General features: G+C 38.5%; 2 protein-coding genes across 2 annotated transcripts; one reads left to right on the top strand and one right to left on the bottom strand.

The window, feature by feature from the left end:
- Window positions 1-4,719: 4,719 nt before the first annotated feature.
- LOC146570593 (phospholipase A2-like) lies at window positions 4,720-5,077 on the top strand. The gene is made up of 2 exons (XM_085281202.1): window positions 4,720-4,853; window positions 4,959-5,077. The coding sequence occupies exons 1-2, from the start codon at window positions 4,757-4,759 to the stop codon at window positions 5,075-5,077; spliced, it is 216 nt and encodes a 71-aa protein (XP_085137328.1). The 5' UTR covers window positions 4,720-4,756.
- Window positions 5,078-9,082: 4,005 nt separating this feature from the next.
- Window positions 9,083-11,050, bottom strand: ppp1r3c2a (protein phosphatase 1 regulatory subunit 3C2, duplicate a). Its single transcript, XM_085279118.1, has 3 exons — window positions 10,896-11,050; window positions 10,672-10,754; window positions 9,083-10,512 (listed from the first exon to the last, which is right to left on the bottom strand). The coding sequence occupies exons 2-3, from the start codon at window positions 10,683-10,685 to the stop codon at window positions 9,456-9,458; spliced, it is 1,071 nt and encodes a 356-aa protein (XP_085135244.1). The 5' UTR covers window positions 10,686-10,754; window positions 10,896-11,050; the 3' UTR covers window positions 9,083-9,455.
- Between the last annotated feature and the right edge of the window lie 11,388 nt (window positions 11,051-22,438).

The following is a 22,438-nucleotide window of genomic DNA, read 5'->3' as shown; positions in this document are numbered from 1 at the left end:
TTCAGTGGGAGACTGCGGCACCCACGGTGTGGGACGGAGAGATTTCGCAGGTCTTTCCTCCCCACTGCTGTCAGACTCCATAATAAAGACTTTAACTGATCAAGCACACACATCCATACATATGCAATAATACTAAGTGCAATAATCCTTTCTGTCATCGTTGTATTTTTACTCAGTTGTATATAGTATTTGTATTTGTATTCTATTTTTATCTTATTGTATATTTATTTTATTTTATTCTACTGTATATAGTATTTTATTTTATTCTATTCTGTACAGTTGTGTACTGTATTTATTCTTATTGTATTCTAATTTTTGCCTCATAACTTTTGCACTGTCCACTCCTGCTGTGACAAAACAAATTTCCCACGTGTGGGACTAATAAAGGTTATCTTATCTTATCTTATCTTATCTTAAAATGGTCACCTGACAGCTGGTAGTCACGTGGGGTCCGGAGCTTATTTTGCTTCCTGCAACTGGTCTGTCGGATCTTTTTTCCTATATCCGTTGTGTTTTTTCCTATTTCTGTTGTTGTTTTTCTTATTTCCGTTGTGTTTTGTGTGCTTTTGCAGCGTTTTTCTTATTGCTGGTGTTTTCTGAAGTTGCAGTCCATTTGGCCTCTCAGGGCCACCATAGTTTTAGCTGTTTTGTGGTTGTAGAGATTTTGTGAGGTTTAACCTGAGATTCTGGCGTTTCGGGCAAAATAAATGTATATTTAAAAATCGATTCTGGATTTTAATGAATCGATATCACGTTATCCAAGCCAGAATCTATTTTACTCAATACATTGATAATCAAAACCCACCCCTAGTACCGGTAATACCTATCTGAAAGATGGGTGGAAACAAGCTTTGCTGATTATGAAATTATGCATTTTCTAAACTGCAATCTTGTGTGCATCAAATGAACCTTGGTTATACAGTACTGTGCAAGTCTTGAGGCTTTATAGTTTTCTTAGAAAAAGGGAAATAGGTGGAATAGATTATTAAAATCTGCAAACACAAATGCAAATATAATAGATATAGCAAAAGCAGAGTTTGTACTGTTCTAGCAAGCTTGAAAGTCAGTCTTTGATCTGACCACTTTTATTCTTCAATACACCGCCTGAACTCTCTTCGGGAAACTTTCTCTTAATTACCTTTTGTTTTGTTTTCTGTCAAGATGAACCCACACTGCTCGAAGAATTTTCCTGAAGGAAAATGCAGCGTTTTCAAGACGCTCTGGAAAATGCATACATTCGAAGACGGTGCTTATGCGTCACAGTGTGGACAGCGAAAACAGAGACTTTTGAAAACAATGATGCATGTTAGTCATGATGCAGTCATGTGACCAATTTAACAAAGATAGCAGAGGGCATTATACAGCAGTTGTTTTGTTTGCTCTCAATTTTGACAGCCCTATTAAAGATCAGTATCAGTTTGTACATGCTTCAGATAGCTTTTCTTCAAATTCTTTAATTCTCACTCACTTTTGCAACTTTGTACTTTTGTGTTACTCGCAGCAACAACTCCACCTCATTGTTAGCCCATTTAAAAAACTTGGTGCATTTACCAGAAAGTAAATAAACGGCAGACAGAAATGAGGCAGGCCGAATCTTCTTGCGTTTCACTCATGCGCAGTACTGGAACGTAAGCGTTTTCGGCCGTTTCAATGTGGATGCACAACTCTGCGAAAATGACTGAAAACGCTAGTGTGGACGCAGAGCGTTTTCAGACAAAAATGCCGTTTTCACATCTATCAGGGCTAGTGTGGACGTAGCCTTAAGGGATGATTTTGACTGAGTCATAGGTCAGTGTTAAGTAGCTTAACAACCAATAAAAACATTCCTCTCAAAATGATCAGGTACAAGGACTAGACTGAAAATGAGTGACAATGCAACCATTCTCCAAAGAAAATCTTGGAAAGACCTTCAGAAAGTCAAGAGAGTGCTCAAGACCACTTTAAAAAATCTCCTTGGAAAAAAATATGAAAATTTGGGGCATGGCTCAAGACTTTTTTCACAGTACTGTATTTCATTTCCTTCTTTGGTAATAGTAATATGAACAATTAACTGGCTCATAGAGTCATAGTTATGTACATCAATGTACTTCTTTCGTTAAAAATGTCCCTTTAATTTGGCATACCCAAGCCTTTTGACCCATGAGCCCTGCAAACGTTTATCTGCGTGAAAAAAGCTCAAAAAGCTTATTTTCAATAACAAAAAATCATATTTTGGAAAACATTTATCCTGCACAAATAGTACAACATACCAATCCAGGGGTAAATATACCAGATGTTATCAATTATCAGTACTTGTAGAAGAATGTTATGGTAAAAGTATGACAACCTACATACAACCCACAAGTATTTGCTGATATTATAGTGCCTGAGCATTATAACAGACTGGGTCGTTTCTGCTGACTAATATTTTAAACAATCAATGGACTTGAACAAAGATCCAGTAATTACCCAGTAAACAAAACCAAACGTTTCACTAATATTCTAATCCTAACTCAGATATTTACAAAAAAACAAAAACATGATTACTTAACAGAAGCAACCATTAACACATCTACAGAAATCTGAACACAAGGTCCCCGAGTGTGAGAACAATTATCCTTTTTTGCATATGTTGGTTCTTTGTTCTAAGAGTCTACGTGACCCTGTGTAGTATGAACAGCTGACAGACAAGGTTCCATACCTGATATATAAACAGGCCTGAACATAAGTGGGAGCTACTCTGGGATTAAACTTCAAGATGAATGCCCTCCAGACTGCATTTTTCTTTGCTCTAGGCCTCTGTATTGGTGAGTACAGCATGTCTGTTGCTGTTAAACTATACATATCATGAATAGAAACACATCCTATTAGGGTATAAATCATAGTTCTATCCTGTGCTTGTGCTTCAGCCCAGTCCTTAGACTACAAGGCACTCAACCAGTTCAGAAATATGATCCTGTGTGTAATGCCTGATAGCTGGCCTGCTCTTGGCTATGCTGATTATGGCTGTTATTGTGGAATGGGGGGGCTCTGGCACACCTGTGGATGATCTGGATAGGTAATGGGTTAGCCATTCTACTTAACACATACCCCAAAAGAGTTTTTTTTTTTCTCAGTAATCACCATTATTCATGTTTTGACTTGTACAGTGGGGCAAAAAAGTATTTAGTCAGCTAGTTCCCCACTTAAAATGATGACAGAGGTCAGTAATTTGCACCAGAGGTACACTTCAACTGTGAGAGACAGAATGTGAAAAAAAAATCCATGAATTCACATGGTAGGATTTGTAAAGAATTTATTCGTAAATTAGGGTGGAAAATAAGTATTTGGTCACCTCAAACAAGGAAAATCTCTGGCTCTCACAGACCTGTAACGTCGTCTGTAAAAAGCTTTTCTGTCCCCCACTCGTTACCTGTATGAATGGCACCTGTTTGAACTCATCATCTGTATAAAAGACACCTGTCCACAGCCTCAAACAGTCAGACTCCAAACTCCGCCATGGCCAAGACCAAAGAGCTTTCGAAGGACACCAGGAAAAGTATTGTAGACCTGCACCAGACTGGGAAGAGTGAATCTACAATAGGCAAGCAGCTTGGTGTGAACAAATCAACTGTGGGAGCAATCATCAGAAAATGGAAGACATACAAGACCACTGATAATCTCCCTCGATCTGGGGCTCCACGCAAGATCTCATCCCGTGGGGTCAAAATGATCATGAGAACGGTGAGCAAAGATCCCAGAACCACACGGGGGGACCTGGTGAATGACCTGCAGAGAGCTGGGACCAAAGTAACAAAGGTCACCATCAGTAACACACTACAACGGCAGGGAATCAAATCCCGCAGTGCCAGACGTGTTCCGCTGCTGAAGCCAGTGCATGTCCAGGCCCGTCTGAAGTTTGCCAGAGAGCACATGGATGATACAGCAGAGGATTGGGAGAATGTCATGTGGTCAGATGAGACCAAAGTAGAACTTTTTGGTATAAACTCAACTTGTCGTGTTTGGAGGAAGAAGAATACTGAGTTGCATCCCAAGAACACCATACCTACTGTGAAGCATGGGGGTGGAAACATCATGCTATGGGGCTGTTTTTCTGCCAGGGGGACAGGACGACTGATCCGTGTTAAGGACAGAATGAATGGGGCCATGTATCGTGAGATTTTGAGCCAAAACCTCCTTCCATCAGTGAGAACTTTGAAGATGAAACGAGGCTGGGTCTTCCAACATGACAATGATCCAAAACACACCGCCCGGGCAACAAAGGAGTGGCTCCGTAAGAAGCATTTGAAAGTCCTGGAGTGGCCTAGCCAGTCTCCAGACCTCAACCCCATAGAAAATCTGTGGCGGGAGTTGAAAGTCCGTGTTGCTCGGCGACAGCCCCAAAACATCACTGCTCTCGAGAAGATCTGCATGGAGGAATGGGCCAAAATACCAGCTACTGTGTGTGCAAACCTGGTAAAGACCTATAGTAAACGTTTGACCTCTGTTATTGCCAACAAAGGTTATGTTACAAAGTATTGAGTTGTATTTTTGTTATTGACCAAATACTTATTTTCCACCCTAATTTACGAATAAATTCTTTACAAATCCTACCATGTGGATTCATGGATTTTTTTTTCACATTCTGTCTCTCACAGTTGAAGTGTACCTCTGGTGCAAATTACTGACCTCTGTCATCATTTTAAGTGGGGGAACTTGCACAATCGGTGGCTGACTAAATACTTTTTTGCCCCACTGTAGGTGCTGCCAGGTGCATGACCAGTGTTACACTGATGCTATGCAGCACCCTGAATGCTGGCCCATCCTGGACAATCCTTACACTGAGTTCTATGACTATAATTGTGATGACCAAAATAAAAAGATCACCTGTGGCAGTGAGTACTCAAAAAAGCCGATTGGCATTTAACTTTATAGTAGCACTTGTTGGCCTTCTGGTTATTGCAAAGTGAATTTTGAGCTCTTTATTTTCTCTTCTTCAGACAATAACAATGAATGTGAGATGTTCATCTGTGAGTGTGACAGAAAGGCTGCTGAATGTTTTGCAAGGTCTTCTTGGAATCCTGAGCATGAGCACCTTCCCAGTGACCAGTGTCAATAAAACCTCTCCAAACAACTATATTGAACCAAGAATTCAATCTTTCAGATATGTTTATCCTTTTAAAAGTGATGTAACGCTCTTTCAGTGTAGAAATATTGTGATGGTTAACATGGGTAATGTGATTTTGTATGGAGCAGCCTATAACCATCCATAGCTTCCTACATTCACTAAATTGCTTATCTTGGATTGTAGTTGTGATCCTGCATTGTTTCCTCTGTTATATGACATTTGCCAAAGTACAATCTTAAAAGATTATTGCCAGTAGAGGGCACTCTGCTCTACTTGTTTCCTTTTGTGGCCAACAAGAAAACATTGAAAGGATATTATTGACATGGATTAATTTGATGTTTGGTCTGTGTTGGCTGGATTCAGTATAATATCTGTAACAGTCTCATTTTGTAACACCAAACTTAAACTAATAAAAACTGAACAGTGAAGTGAAGTAGATCTCAAAAACCAACACCTCTCAACAAATATAAAGATCATTTGGAGAATGGTTGATGTCAATTGTTTCACATAAAAATTCATTGACATCTATCATTCTTGAAAGGCTTACAAAACCATTTCTAAGGCTTTGAGACTCCAGTGAACCACGATGAGAGGTTCTAATAGAAAAATTGGTTTAATGACCTGTAACATGTAAGTCAGCCAAATTTGCATTAAAACAAATCACACAAATTGGCAAAGGAAGCTTTTTCATAGCACTGCTTTCACAGCGTTTTTATTTATTTAAAAATAACATACTTTGCATCAAGCACTATAATGTAGCATTTGCAACATATACAAATACACATGATATACAAAATATACAAATAATTCTACTAAGACTTGCATCTAGTCGTTTTGTGTACTATTATGTCTGTGAAGGTTCTCTGGATGACTATCCAGGTCATCGTAGTCAAAGGAGCTTGCAAAGAAAAGCGTCTGGACTTCTTTAAGTTGTTTAAAGACGTTTCACCTCTCATCCGAGAAGCTTCTTCAGTTTTAAGGTCAAATGGTGGAGAGACCCAGATTTAAACCTAGTGGGAGTATCCCTCCACAGAGGGACAAAAGGACCCCCTGATGATCCTCTAATCGCCTGAGCCAAGGTGGGAAACTGGGTGTGGGTCCCAATCAGCCAGGGTTTCGGGTTTTATTCCCTCTAAGCCTGAAGGGAAAAAGAAGGAACACATGCATGTAAAAGAAGCACTCAAAACGTGCGGCTATCCTAAATGGGCGTTCTTAAAGTCAGCAAAGAGGCACAGAAAAGAAGATCAGACACCAGCGAGGGAGGATAAGAAGGACAGACGCAACAACATTGTCATCCCCTATGTAGTCGGTGTATCAGAAAAACTCAGGAGAGTTTTCTCCAAGCACGACATCCCAGTGTATTTCAGACCCAGCAACACGCTCAGACAAAAACTGGTTCACCCGAAAGACAAAACTCCAAAACACAGACTTATCAATGTGGTGTATGCTGTACAGTGCAGCGAGGAATGCCCAGACCTCTACATTGGAGAGACCAAACAGCCACTTCACAAGCGCATCGCACAACACAGAAGAGCCACCTCCACAGGACAAGACTCAGCAGTCCATCTGCATCTAAAGGACAAAGGTCACTCTTTCGAGGATGCCAATGTTCACATTTTGGACAGAGAGGACAGATGGTTTGAAAGAGGAGTGAAAGAAGCCATCTATGTCCACTGTGAGCGACCATCTTTGAACAGAGGCGGTGGTTTACAACACCAACTGTCTGCCATCTATAATCCAGTTTTGAGTTCCCTCCCCAGATGCCTTAACGCCCACACCCTGGGCCATCTGATCTCAGGAATTCGCATGATAAGGTGGGGCCAGGTTTCACAATGAGCTCACCCAAAACCCTGGCTGATTGGGACCCACACCCAGTTTCACACCTTGGCTCAGGCGATTAGAGGATCATCAGGGGGTCTTTTGTCCCTCTGCAGATGGATATTCCCACTGGGTTTAAATCTGGGACTCTCCACCATTTGACCTTAGAACTGAAGAAGCTTCTCGGATGAGAGGTGAAATGTCTTCAAGCAACTTAAAGAAGTCCAGACGCTTTTCTTTGCAAGCTCCTTTGACTGTGTACTATTATCATCAACTATATCAACTATAATCATTTAATCTTGAAAGAAAAAAAAAAGTTTGCCTTTCATTGTTGCAACTCTTTGGGTGACCCATTTTTCTGGATTGACTGAATGTGACTGTTATAGACCAATGACTGTAGAAAACATGGACAACGCAACCGCACCTCCTCCCACAATGGTAGGACCCCAGTCTGACCACAGTTCCATCCGATAACATGTAGGAGGCGGGGTTTATGACCTGTACTGCAGCCAGACACCAGGGGGCAATAGAGACGTTTTGGCTTAATTTTTGGGGAGCTGTCGCGTCGTCCATGTTTTCTACAGTCATTGGAGACGTGCACATAACTTGAACTAATCACAGACACTATTTCCTATGTTTTATGTGCTGAGTATGTGTTTAATGTTTTTATTAACACCATTGATCCAAGTACTCACGTTGTTTTTTTTCCATCCTGGAAGATAAAGAAAGAAGGTAGTTTGATATAAACATTAAATACATTTAAATTATTCCAAATAGATCATTCACTTGTTGTTGTTCCTATCGTAGACAGTTTTAGTTAATTGTAAGTTTATAGAAAAAGCATAAATCATGTCACTACAGTCTACTTGCTTTTAGCAAGCCACTTCTGTTAGCTACCTAAAGCTCACTCTTTGTGATCACAGCTGTGGCTGCAGCCCACTGGATCAGTCTGCAGGCTATTGTTCAGACAACATGAGCTTTAGCACTGTAATCACCAGCAGCTGGTAGCTGGCTTCTGGCCACCACCCAGCTGTGCCTGCTGCTCTCTAAAAGATAAAATGAGAGAGGAAAAAAAGATATCGACCAGTGAAAAGTCTTTCTCAGACGTAATGCCTTGTGTGGATGTCTGCATACTGTCTTTTAATATTTATGTAGTAGTTGCCATTATCATGGTTCCTAAACAAATGACTATAGTGTTGATGGCTATGCCTTACTTTGACTTGTCTGAATTGATGAACGGGAAACCTTAACGTCCACACTGTTTCAATTTGGGGCTTCAGTATCTTGCCCAAGGACTGTACCCCAGGTCTCCAGAGATTAGATTGTGAATACTGTGCACTATAGAATGCAATGGGTCCTCAAAACAAAATGACAAATGAGGGTGTTTATCAGCAGCTTGCAAAATGACCAACATCCCAGTCCCACTGGCAGGAGGTTGTCATTTGTCACTGCGGTTTTCATGTGGCAAAAAATACAAAATATAACATGCATCATCAATGTGGGTAATTAATTGACAGTTCCAAAAAGGTTTGTTGTTTTTTCTGGGAGCTGTCCTGTGTGAAATGAAAGAGTAGGACAAAGAAACCAGCCCAAAGATTAGAATAAATAGAACAAAAGCAACAATAGCATCCTCCGTGTGGTTTTAATATCTAATAATGACTCCACCTTTGTATGTACTGTAAACACAAACTCATGCATTATCCAAAGTACATGCTGTCCCTTATGCTGCCATGGTTACATGGTGTTTGCCACTCCAGTCATGTGCATGACAAGATGTAACAGTTCCCAGGGTGTTACTCAACCATTTAGAGCAGGGTGTGTTTGAACACAACGTCCCATTCAAAGCTTGTCTGTCACCTCGCCCAGAAGATCTGTTTTGTTTTGTTAATTTATTCTTTCTGGTATGTATGACGCACAAGAGGGAAACACACACCAGAGCCAGAACTGAGGCCAGAGAAATAATGTCTGTGTGAATATATAAGTCCATTCATTGTGTTAGCTCATCAAAAAAGATTTTTGGAATAATTACCTTTATTTGCTGATATATGTTTTTTCTCTTAAGCAAATATAAGTCTCATGTTTTTTGCTTTTTCCCCAGTGATGTTATGTCACACTACAACATGCGGCTATGCAATATTGCACAGTTTACCTTGCCAAGGAGATGGACAAAAAGACAAATTATATTTTAAGACAGTTTTAATCAGAATATCAAGTCAAACAAGTTTTCACATTTCAAAAGGGAAGTTAAGCTTAGGAGGTGGAGGTGCATTACGTTTGAATTGTTTCAAGGGTATATTACAGATCAACCAGCACTGTCCACTGAAAACCTCCACAAGGTTTAAGTATCCGTGACTCTCCATCATTTAGTTTCAGAATTGAAAAAGTCTCTTGATGAAAATGTCTTCACGAAACTTAAAGAAGTCCAGTCGCTTTCTTTGCAAGCTTCTTAGACTACCATGTCCTGGATGACTGAGAATCCTCGCAGACATATACAGCACGCTAGATTTCATAAGCATGTACCCCTCCCCAAAGCCACTGTTTCTTAAATATTTTAAGTTAAAATAATATTTCTTAAGTCTGTGAAGAGGGTATTGGGTGATTTCAATTTGGACGTGCTTTCCAATCTTCCCTGAGTCTTTTGAATATACTGTAGATCAGTGCAGTTCTGCACACTGATGGACTTGTGTAAAGGCCACGACAGTGACCTATGCTTTGAAAGTGTGGGGTAAGAACGATTAGTGTTGTCTTGGTTCACATTTGATCTTTCTTTTTCCATCCACACTCTGTAATTTTGTCCCCCGTTGTTGTCCCAGTGTGGTGTAGCACAAGGCCCTGGTCTGAATGACACACAAAACTCAGTTCGCTCCCTTGGATCCCTGTTGTGAGTTAAGCTTAAGTTGAAGCCAAAAACATCCACATCAGACCCCCCACAGCGATGTTGCCACAAGAATGTGCAAGGAATGTCACGATGGCTGCGCCAGGAGTCAAAGGTCACCCTTATGCACACATCCTTTTCAGTAGCGGCATGGGCAACAAACACTTTACCACTTAAGACGTACTCAGAAATGTTGCAGCTTTCCAGCTGTATTTTCATATCTTGCAAACGTGCAAGAAAGGCTTTCTGGTCCTGGGCTGGCTGAGGGAAACCCAGCCGGAACTTGTAGGGATTCAGTTTATCAGAGGTTGACTGCTGGCCTTCCAGTTTGGCTGGAGAGGGTCTCATCGCCAGGGTAGAAGTGGGAGACAAAGGTTCAGGAATAAACATACGCACAGCAGTAAGTGCAAATCCTTTGGCATCTGCAAACACAACTTGCTTCTTGATTTCTCTGCTGATGTGCTTGCGTAAACAGCTCCGAGTATTTTCTGGTGCTGAGTGAGGGGAGCGCAACAATTGTGATGGTAAAGATGAAGTGGAAGGCAAGGATGGATGTGATAATGGATAAGGGGTCTTCACTGGATAGTGTGTATGCTTACAAGGAGGCTTTGTGGATTTCAGGTGCGACATGGAAAACAGTTCATAAAGTTGTTGCTCCTGCCTGAGGCTCAGACACTTAGCCATTTCAACTGGATTCACAGTGTACTGGGGATGACTAAAGGCATGAAGAACTCTAAGAAAAAAAAGATCATCGGTTTAAAATCAGATCTATTTTTATATAGATAAATGAAATTATAGATATAATTTATCCTATATTTCAACATAAAAAATATTTTGTGAATTCTGATGTTAATACAGTTACCACATGGTTAAATATATAACAGTAACTTACCTTGTACAGCTCATTTTCAGTCTGTAAATGTGACAATGGAAGTCTTTTGTCTTTTCTTGAAAGCTGCAGTAAACTCAGGCAATCTATAAATGCAAAAGAGGAAATATAAGAAATAAAACATCTTAGTAAACCCAACAGTCAATGAATTAACTATAAACATGACGTGACAAATAAATGAATAGAATGCAAGGTGATTCAAATTTTTAAGTGCAAAATGTACTTACAGGTTATAACAGTAACCATATGCTTAATCAAATCCGCCACTGAGAAAGAGCAAAAGAGCACCTCAGTTGCAGTCTGTTAGTGCTGTCTCTGGAGCTTCCCTGACAAGTTTGAGAATAAGGCAGCACTGTCTATGACACCATGCCTACATGTGGGTATAGTTTAGCCAATGAAATCAAGCTGCTTTCTTTATATCCTGCCCCTTAAGAACTGATATGTGAAAGGCGGTCTCAAAGTTTTCCTTTTATGGAGTTCTGGCCAAACTAAGTGTGTTTAATGGTGAAGGTGAACCAGAGTATGATTTCAGCTCCATCAATACAAATGTAACCTTTTAAATGATCTCTCCTTTTACAGTTCAGATTTAAAAATTATAGCAGACACACGAAAGGCACTCATTTCTGAGATTATGGACAAGATGTATTGCTAACAGAAACCGTAATGTAAAGATAAAAAAGAAGTGGCCCAATATTCCAACATGCTTTCTTTCTTGGTGAGAAGATCAACGATACTGGTAGAGAAGCTGCTGTGCTTAGCTTAGCACCCTCAGTAAATGGTAAAGCAGCTACTCTGCTCTTTTGGTACAGACTGTAACATGGTCAAATGCTAATGTCAAAGCTTTGAAAAACAAGTTTAGACTGAAACAAGTTTGGGAGTAACTGCAGTGCTGCCTTAGACAACTATTATGGAACATTTCACTAGTTAATTAACTTCAAGTTCAGACAAATCAAATACCATGAAGTGAAAGTTTTGGTTCCGATAATTAGAGTACACCGAGTTCTGGGATTGGCATTTGCGAGCAATTGTCTTTTCATTTGTTTTTTTTTTTAACAGACTTGGCTAGCTATGTATAATTTTCCTTTTATGACCTCACTGTAAATTGGCAAGCTACAACCAAAAAAAACCCCCAAAACCTGTCTTGATGTACAAGGTAGGTTACATGACACAATGTTCTCTATGTAGCATGTTTTGACTTGCAGAAAGAGACAGCCAAGAGACAGCCAGTCTCTGCAGAGTGAACAATTGAGTCATGGGGAAAGAATGTTCCCAAAGAGCTGCCATACTCCTCGTGCAGACTTTCACAAGTGACGTGAGGTCATGCAAAAGCAAAAGGCAACAGAATCTGTGTTTAGTGGCAGTTTGTTGGTTGATCTATCTTCTGGCATAAAAGCTATTTCACATCTGCACTGAATCCCTGAATTTTTACCGGATATTGTTGGAGGTAACAGAGCAAATAAGTGTCTACAACAAAATGCTTTATTTAGAATGCATAAATACACTATCTGATATTAATAAATGTGTTATTAATCCTTAATTAATATTTCAGAGTGCAAGAGTGTATCTTTTTTTTAGGTTTTATAATACTCACTTTTGTATCAGATAAAATCATGCCCTATTTCACCCAAGATATTAACATGACAGCTATAATGACTTAAATATATTTTTATTATGATGTACATGCAAGAATATTGTAGAAGTCCTCATTTCTGTATCATAACCCCCCCTCAAAACTCATGTAAATAGAGCACATTTGACTGCATGTCATACTTTAATGATACTTTCACTTTAACAATACCTTTATACAGCACTTTATTTTATACATTTCAAGCACTTTGTCTATCTCACATCCATAGTCAGTTTGGAACCGCCAAATAAAAATTAAACATGTTCAAAATCCACAGCGGGCGGGTTTCATACAGATACAACCAAACTGTTCATTTCTGGGAGATAGAATACTTGAGGGGTGTGTGCTGCAGGTATTTTCAGACAATATCTCAACACACTCCTGAGTCAGTGAGTGACACATGCTACACAAAAAATGACCCCAATTATCTAACTAAATATCTAACCAACTCTCAGTTAGTAATAGATTGTCTGGAATGATAGCATATAAAAGGTCTGTTCTAACTTGCCAGATCAAAAATGGCAGTACTCCAAATAATCTTTTTTTTTGTTTGTGTTTCTTTTTGGGGGCATATTCTAAAAAAATGTGTTCCAGCGCAGTTCCAGGCATAGCTAGAGTTTATAAAAATGTAAAAGCCTTCTTAAAAAGCATAAAAGACGCTAGATGTTGGTGGAAGGGAAAAACCGACTATTATGAGGTTTATGCTAAGTAACCTCATATTATAAAGCCTGCTGTGGATTATCACACAACCAAAAGAGTCCTAACATTTAGAACATTCATATGAGTTCATTGAATGTTTTGTGATTATGATTTAAGACGTAAATAATAATAACAATAATAAAGATTGTATATGTGCTGAGTTGTAAACACTGTGGTGTTTACAACTAAGAATATTCTAGAAGAGTATTATAAAACCTAAAAAAAGATACACTCTTGCACTCTGTGGTGTTTACAACTATTTGCATTTTTTTTAAATAAGGCCCCTATATATCCACATACCTATTCTTACTAGGTTCTAGGTTCTAGGTTCTTTATTATTTGTCACATGCATAGTTATACAAGTATAACACACAGTGAAATGTAGCCTGACACGCTCCTCGACATGTGCAAAAATTGGGGGGGGTGTAGAGGAAGAACATTATATTTATATTTATATATATATATATATATATATATATACACATATAGTATATACACTGGGTGAATGTGCAGTAGTAGCAGCAAGCAGGTGAATTCTGTACATTAATATGAATAGACATCTGACTATTTTACAGGATAGACAATATAAACATATTTAAAATTAAAGGAATTGAAATGTACATTGTTCCTTGGTTTAGTGTCTGGAAGAGTCCTGTCTCAGTCAATTATAGATGATGTGAGAGGGCGGGTGTGTGTGTTTAGGGCACGGATGGCTTGGGGATAGAAGCTCCTCTTGAGTCTCTCTGTCCTTGCCCGGAAGATGCGGAACCTTCTACCAGATTGCAGAAGTTGGAACAGTTTGTTGCCAGGATGGGACGGGTCCTTCAGTATCTGCGCTGCTCTAGTCCGGCATCTCCTGGTGTAGGTGTCCTGAAGCGGGGGGAGAACAATCCTGCAGCAGCGTTCTGCTGTACGGATCACTCTCTGGAGAGCTTTTTGGTCCTTCACACAGCTGTTCCCGAACCACGATGTCATGTTCTGTGTGAGGATGCTCTCCACAGCGCCTGTATAGAGAATCCTGAGGATCTTTGGAGAGACCCTGAACTTCCTCAGTTGTCGTAGGTGATACAGGCGCTGCCTAGCCTTTTTGGTCTGGACCTGAATGTGGGCAGCCCATGTCAGGTCTGAGGAGATGTGGACACCAAGATACTTGAAGGACTGCACCCTCTCCACTGGAGCTCCATTGATGATAATGGGCTTGTAGTCTCTGTGCTGACCCCTTCTGAAGTACTATCTAAATGTGCTGTACTCATTTATTTATTTTATATTAGAACATGGTTTAATCAAATCATACAGTGCCAATGAGCAAAAAGCAGTGTATTCATATGTTGCAATACCTATTTAAACTTTTCTTCTCCAGCAAACAGAAGTTAAACCCATCCAGGTAAGTTTTCAGTTCCTTCCCACCAACTTTTCGCAGCACTTGGCCCCCTGAGTACAAAAAGCAATGGAATCAAAGAACCCCTATGTGCTCTACGTAATGAATAGCCAAGGTGAGAAAAGAAGAGCTTGAGAAAATTCATGAAATGCTTACTTTTAAAAATTCACTGAACCAAATCAATTTCAGAATCAATCAGCATTTAATTTTTTTTCCTGTGAACTGTGCCTCTTTCCTATATGTTTAAATAATATATATTCACACTGTTGGCTCATATTATGCAAATGCATACAATCCTTCAGACATGTTTTTACTTATTATGCAGCATGAACAAATCACAGACCCTTCATTGTTGTTAAATGGCCATACATGTTTTCCCTGTCTTGTACAAAACATTCTGGCCACTTGTCTTGACAACTCATATAAATTAAATTCTTTTTTTTTTATCTAGTAGAATCCCTGTGCTTTTAAATTCCCACCATTTCAAGCATATGGGTCACTATTCATAATTCAGAAAGTGTTGTCATAATGTGAGTAGTAATTTTCTCATTTATATTAATGTTGTTTTCCCTTGTATTTTTAACTGTGGCCATTTATTTTGCATTACAGTAGCTCATCAGCCCAGCTGCACTCTCTCACCACACATGGATATCTGATAACATTATGAAATGCAAATGAAAGTAAAGCACAATCCCCCCTCATTCCCCCTCCACACGCACGCACGCACGCACACATGCATGCACAGCCGCAAAGCACTGCTAAAAGTAATGATAAAGTTATGATACATACCAACTGACTTCTGTCAACTGCATGCAGATGTTCAGTGAGCTCATAAATGAAGTCACAAAGAGTCATACACAGTGCCTCATTAATCCCAGTTTTATTGGCTTGACTACCTGTCTAGACTTCTGTTCGCATTTTGGTCTCATGTGGAGATGAGCAATGTGGTTTTCATTTTAATACTTATTTAAGATTTAGGAGTTCAGCAATTTTCTAATTTCACTCCAGCACTCACTTTCCCTCATAAACATCCATCATCTGTTAATAACAGAGTATGGTAAATGTGAGCTGAACTTTGTTTGTTCCAGTACAAAACCTGGCTGCTTCAGATGAGCTCTTTAACCCTTAATTTCTTTTAAAGTTATTCCTTGCTGGATTTACTGGTGTGTTTGGGAATATTATTGTGTTTATAGTAAATACTCTTTTAAATGGTGCAGAATTTATTGTTGAATGAATTAGTGATGGCAAGTTTCCCTCCCTCTAAGGAAATAATGACAATTTTATACTTAGCTGTTGGTTTGAACTCATTCTTAGTCCGTGCCAAAGAGTCACAAAACATATCCACTGCATATCCTTACAATGTTTTTTTTTCTTAACATTTTCTCTCACATATTGATTGTCAAAGTGTTTTTTATTTTGTTGTTTTTGACCATTAAAAAACTTTCAGTGTCTTTAAACTATTGTCCTTACTGTAAAATACTAACTAATTTGAAGTTCTTTTTAAAATTCCTATCTAGACTCAGGCATATATATAAATACCAGACGCTATATTGCAGAGGTTTCAATAACACGGGTTCTAGATTTCAGTACTAATCGCTGTTACTTAATCTGAAATCTCAGTGCATAAACATATAGCAGTGTTCTCAAAATTTAAAAATGGTTCCAAAATTCCAATTTTACGTGTTTGTGTTTGAGAAATTTATTATCCAGCGACTTGTATTTAAAGAGGTGGACATGTATTGGTTTTGTATTATTGCACTAGCAGTTGTTTGGGATTCTGTTGGATAACAATGCAGCACTCAGTTGGTATAGTTTCTCTGCATTGAAAATAATGATTAAATCACCTGCATTTTTTTAAAACAACTATTCTCGCTCACCATAACTAAAGAAAGCTACCCTAAACGAACATGGCAGCATGCCTTTGGTTTTCAAAGTTGCATGTGAACAAACCACAAGACATCTGGAACAAAGTCCTCTTGACAAACGAGACCAAAATGAAAATGTCTGTCCATAATGCACAGCACCACGTTTGGAGGAAACCAAACACAGCATGTCATCACAAACACTCCCTACCAACTGTCAATCATGTGAGCAATTAACAGTTGGAGGGGTGATCATTTTGAGCTTGTTTTACAGCCAGAGACCTGAGCACCTTGCAGTCATTGAATCAAGCATGAAGTCATCTGGTATTCTAGAGTCAAATGTGAGACCATCTGTCCAACAGCTAAAGCTTGGCAAAATCCAGTCATGCGCACCATGATCCTAAGCAGACCAGCAAATCTGCAACATAATGTCAGAATAAGAAACGAATCAAGGTGGTGCTGTTGCCCAAATGCCTGGAAACTTCAGTGAACTGAAGCACAGGCCATACATAAAGAAGAAGGGGCCAAATTCCAACACAATTACCTGAGAGACTGATGAAGTCATGCAGAAAACAACAGTTATTGTTCCACAAGCTACTGAATCATAGGTTATTACTACAAAAGTATTTCTTGTACTCTTGTTCAAAAACAACATATTACAAACTAAAGATATATAAATCTCCTTATCTATGAACTGTTTCTTAAAATACCTTGTGGGTTTGTTTGATTTGTAAAGCTCTCTTGGGAACACCCATACCAATGTGGATGTTTTGACAACTAAGTTGTAGAATTAAGTTGTTGCATAAGCAACCTTGCACATTCATGTCAAGGCTTGAAAGACATTATTGGGATTTTCTGTTGTCCTTGGGCATTAGTTCATCACGCACAATTTAATACAAACAGGACAAGTAACGAATGAGGCAAGATGATAGCTTCTATTGTGTAGCTGTGAGTTGTTCCATGCAGTGAACTCATGAGTAAAAGTATATTTAGTCAACACTCAGTTCATTTACTGATAAACTGTGCTTGATGACAGGTTTGATATGTGCTTAAAATTCTCATTAACTGCCCATAATATTAATAATGATAATTAATGTGGTATTAATATTTTTATTGTTATGTTTTTTATTCATATGTAGAATGTAATTGAAAGTTAGTGTAATATGTATGTTTACATGCTTTCCTAATTTATACTATATTTTAGTTGTGAAAATAATATTTTATTCTTAATAGAGTTAATAGTGTTTCAAATATATAGTCCCTAAATACAAAAGCAGTTTGTCAGTTATGCTGCTTAAACACTTTTGAAGTTTTAATTTTAAATCTAAAATGCCTCAGACACTTTTAAAGGCTCAAGTCCATCCTGGGTAAATAAATAAATAAATTTATCTGTAATAATAGCATCTTCAAAGTCAAAACTTTATTTCTTTGGAAAAAAATACCATCTTCAAAGCCAAAACTATATTTCTGCTGGCAGAACGATTAGGAATCCGCTTTTAAGACGAACGATGAGACGGGCTGATGTAAGCTTGCAGGGGTAGAGTAGCAAATTGCACACTGTAACCCCATTACCACCCTTGGCTGACTGAAGATAGAACCCCGCAGGACCTCTATCATCATTTGTGCTAACTTCCTGTACAGTCAGTGGGGCGGGGGGCGGGAGTCCTTCCTCCAGTGTCCTTCCTGGAATCCTTCCTCCAGTGAAGGAAGGATTCCGTTCACTGTGAAAAGCAAATGAACTTTAGTCTTTATGTAACATGGCTCATTTAAGTGTCATCTTCAGATGTTGCTGGGACAAAAAAATAAAATCCAGGCTATTAGCAGCGAAGATGCCTGAGAGAAATTGTTATACTTTCCTGAACATATAATTATTTCTTTGTGTCTTTCTTTCTCTGTGATGAGGAGCAATGTTAAATTAAAAATTGCAATCTTAAATAAAAGTGAGAGAATAAATAAACTAGTAGTGTTGATGCATCTAGTAAGATGTGATTACAATACAGCTAGACAGTAAAAAAATAAACACAGTTTAATGACAGAAATAGATTGCATGTGGGATTTTAACTATTTAGCTGGAATACAGATAAAACTGATAAGCATAATGTCATCTGCAAAAAAGCAAACAAAAATCAAAACAACTATATCTGTCAGGATTGGGACTGGGACAAAAAATCTGCTCGGGTATTTTGACTAGAGACCGGCGCACCAGGTATTATAGGAAAAACTATAAAGCCTTTGAATGAAAACAAACGCTGTTGTGACAGTGATGTACACTGTCTTGTTGGTATTTATGTATGATTTCTATACAGTTTACATCAGATGACCACTTAAGGACATCTCTTGGTTTTATCTTCACGTTTCCCTCTCACCACATATCCAAACCGATATCATGACCAGCAGCTTTACAGCTGTGGCTCCAGCAAACAGCTGATACTAGAAAGTAATATCAAATAAATTCTAACAACAGCTTGAACGTGCTGCTGTTGTTTAGCTCGACATCTGCTGGTTTCTTCTTTCTGACGCAAAGTGGGCGATAAACAAACAAGAGAGACGGGACTTGCGACAGAAAAGCCGATCCCACTGATCATTGATCAGTTTCATGATTGAAGTGGCAACAGAAGAGGGAGGGGAGAGAATGAGAGAAGAAGAGGCAGCTGTGCAGCCTAAAGACACAGAATAACTCCAGCTTTGTGTCTTTTTTTCATTCTAGCTGAAAAAAAGACACAAAACTGGAGTTTTTTTCATTCTAGCTGAAGTATGGGACAAATCGCTTCCTCTTCACCTCAATACAGATGTATTGTAATTGGTCCAGCCCAGAGTCAATGATGACGAATTGGCCAATCCACCACCTTTCATTGTTTATACCGTTATAAAAACAAACATAAAAACAAAAAATCACCATATTCACCATTAAAGGTGAATATGTTACAGAAAGATGGATTAACCCATACAAAAAAAGAAAAAACAAAACAAACAACAACAAAAAAAAAAGTCAACAATAAAGTGCTAGTGCTTATCCTTATAGATTAATATTAACATTAATAAACATTAGTTAATATTAATATTAATGACTACTTGCTCCTCGGTCAAAGCAAATTAATAATGCTGGAATATCTTAAATGAAGTAGTCTTATGAGGTGGAACAGCCACTGCCGGCAATAACAGTTTTTAGCAATCATTTCATTTATTAAGGGAAAAAAGCTATCCAATTTTTTTTGGCCATATGTGAAACAGTAATTACCCTCTCTTGTTAAATCATGAATTAACTGTTATTATGGTATTAACCACTTGTTTTGAAAAGCTGATTTCAACATGACTAGCAACACCCAGGCCTAATTACTGCCAGCAACATTAACAGACCTGCAGGCCTTACTTGCCCCAGTTAAGGTAAGAGTTCATGATTCAGCCATAAGAAAGATTTTGGACAAATATGTCATCTATGGGAAAGTTCTATGGTGAAAACCACTGCTGACCGAAAAGAGCACAAAGGTTTGTCTCACATTTGCCAAAAAATAGAATTCCCTGAAGCTCAAACACACTTTGGGTATGCAGCAAGACAATGACACAAACGAGCCCACTTTTGAATGGCTCAAAGAAAACAAAATGAAGGTTTTGGAGTGGCTTAATCAAAGTCTAGGCTTAAATCTAATTGAGATTATCACAAGTGCTTGATTGCAGTTTTAGCTACCAAAGGCTGTATAAGCAGTTATTACTTTTAGGTGGAAATTACTTTTTCACCCAGGATGGGTTATCCAAACCCACTTTTTCCCTGCATTATATGTCTGACCCTTAAATGACCCCTTGACTTGAACTGTTCCTCAAACTCACACTCATGATGTTCACTGTCCTCACTGAGGGAATGACCCTAACTGACCCTTATATTTCATCATGTTAATCCATACTTTCCCTACATATATATTCTGCCCCTCAGTGCTTTCAAAATGTTAACACAGAGGTTCGCCTGTGACCCCAATCCCTGGACCCACACACCTAATTCAAATGATCCTGCAGCTGCCTCATAACAAGATAATGATTTGAATACAGTGTGTTGAAGCAGCCGAAAACAAGCAGTCCCACGGAGCTTAATAGCACTGTTTCAGAATTATTGCCCTAACAAAATGGTCTAATTGCACAATGCACAACAAACTATACTGCAATTGACAGTGTCTTGTGTCATTAAATAAATAAATAAAAATGTTAAGGCACACCGTAATAGCAAAAAAGATGTAGTTTATTGCCTGAAGGGAACACCATGCCATGGAGTGTTAGATACATTGCACTGTCTTACTGCATCAGATGATTGGCTAGTTTTTTATTGTTAGAGAAATCAAGATAAGAAAAAAACAAAACTTGATTATGATTATGTGTACCAAAAGATCTTTGCTTTCTGCCATGTTTGCTTTTGCCAGCTGCACTTCGATGCTAAAAGGAACAAAATTGAATTGAACGCAGCTGTGGGTATACCCTGTAGCCTTTGCCAGTAGTCCTCAGCACGGGTCAAGGCAGCAGCTGGGACACTCAAGACTAACTCTGGTGTTATAGAAGCAGAGTCTAAAAGCAGGACTGGGGAGTTGTACAGCTCAGCTTCCATAATCAGATACAGCAGTTTCCCATCTATGTCTTGTAACAGTGTTATGCTCTGTGCAGGGAGAAGGCTAGTAGTGAAGACAGCACTATTGACCTGTATGTTCCCAGGTTAATGACACTGCACATATACAGATCAGGCATCATTCAGTCTATCAACAGCAGCAAGGTAAAGGTGGCAGGTTTGCAGACAATGTTAACCAAAAGAGCTGATATGTACTTTTAAAAATAATAATACTGCTCACTTTCAGGAACCTTTTTACATCATTGTCTTATATTTCACTGTAGCTCACTATTTGCACAGAACACGGCCAAGAATCCAGTGATGAAATATTGTGAAAAATTGGCTTGGATGAGACAAAAAATTATGTATCAGTCATGAGGAAGTATTGCTAAATGGAACATAGTTGGCACAGATCAAAATGTTATTAATGGCAGAAGACCCATAACAGCTAGAATATAATGTGCATATAAACATAAAGGCAATGAGGCACCCAGGGAAGATGACGTTTCGATTGTCTGACTGCTACAACCTCCATAAACCTCCACAATGCGTACAACTGAAATGAATTTAAAAAGATTAAAGGCAAACTGAAAAAAGACTGATACTAACCCCATGAGGACATAAAGCAGAGTTAACTATACAGGAATGATTGTAACATATGAAATAAAAGAAGTGCAATATATACCAAAAACTCATTAAATGTAATGGTACCCAAGAAATAAACTTTCATATGTTAATGACTGTCTATAGTGGAACCTTTGATGGAATATAAAAAAGTATGCATTCTTTTGTCCATTTGCATCATCTGCTCATATTTCACATGCCATGTGGCTCCACACTGCACAAGTAGAACAGTGAAAATGTAAATGATGTAGATGTATGCACTTTGAAATCAATCTGCCACAAAATAACCATTTGCAAGTCATCAGTTTATTTATCAAATGTTTCATAGGCTGCATAAGTAATGATAAGGAACATTTTTGGTGCTGAAGTATTCTGTCATGCAGACACGTTGACATACATCTTTTTTTTTTTTGAAATGTTTGAGCTGAAAAGGTCTTCACGATTTTCCCAGCTGAAAAGTATTCTCAATAAATGGGTACAGTTTGACTCATATGAAAGGACAAGACAGGATAAGAATAATTGTTTTTAAAGACTTGCCTTTAAAACAAGCTTTGCAAGCTCTTCCAGACATGTCACACCATTAGTCTAGATTTCCATGTCACCTTGTTTCAAAAGTTTCACTTTTCGCAAATTTTGATAATTGATAAGAAGTTGAGACAAGGGTGCATTTTCCTACTGGATCCTTCTTATCATTTCAAACAGTGTCTGGTTTATTGTTGCATCTAATTGAAGTGCCGATTTGTCATTTTCAAGGAGAAAGAAGAAAATAATCTTTGACATAAGGATGAAATGAAGTATGGATTTATTTTATTGATGTCACATCCAAACCCTTAGGCACATCTTCAGAAAAGGTACTAAGATTTCCTACAATACATGGCATTCTCATGCCACAGATAAAAATGTTTCTTTACTGGTATGTGTCATTTATTGTACCTGAATAACCTTGCTGAATTGCAAGATTTGAGTTATACTGACGTAAATTTGCCTTTCTTGGT

This window comes from Mchenga conophoros, linkage group LG7, assembly GCF_057382185.1.
Source record: "Mchenga conophoros isolate Kocher_MC1m ecotype Shallow Benthic linkage group LG7, M_conophoros_male_GT1.1, whole genome shotgun sequence".
Taxonomy (NCBI): Eukaryota; Metazoa; Chordata; class Actinopteri; order Cichliformes; family Cichlidae; genus Mchenga; species Mchenga conophoros.
Note: the sequence above shows the minus strand (reverse complement) of the source record. Positions and strands in the feature narration are given on the sequence as shown.

Excerpts from the sequence above, each read along its gene's own strand:
- LOC146570593 (XM_085281202.1), top strand. The coding sequence starts at position 4,757 with ATGCAGCACCCTGAATGCTGGCCCATCCTGGACAATCCTTACACTGAG. Across the intron at positions 4,854-4,958 it reads TAAAAAGATCACCTGTGGCA|ACAATAACAATGAATGTGAG; the intron begins GTGAGTACTCAA and ends TCTCTTCTTCAG.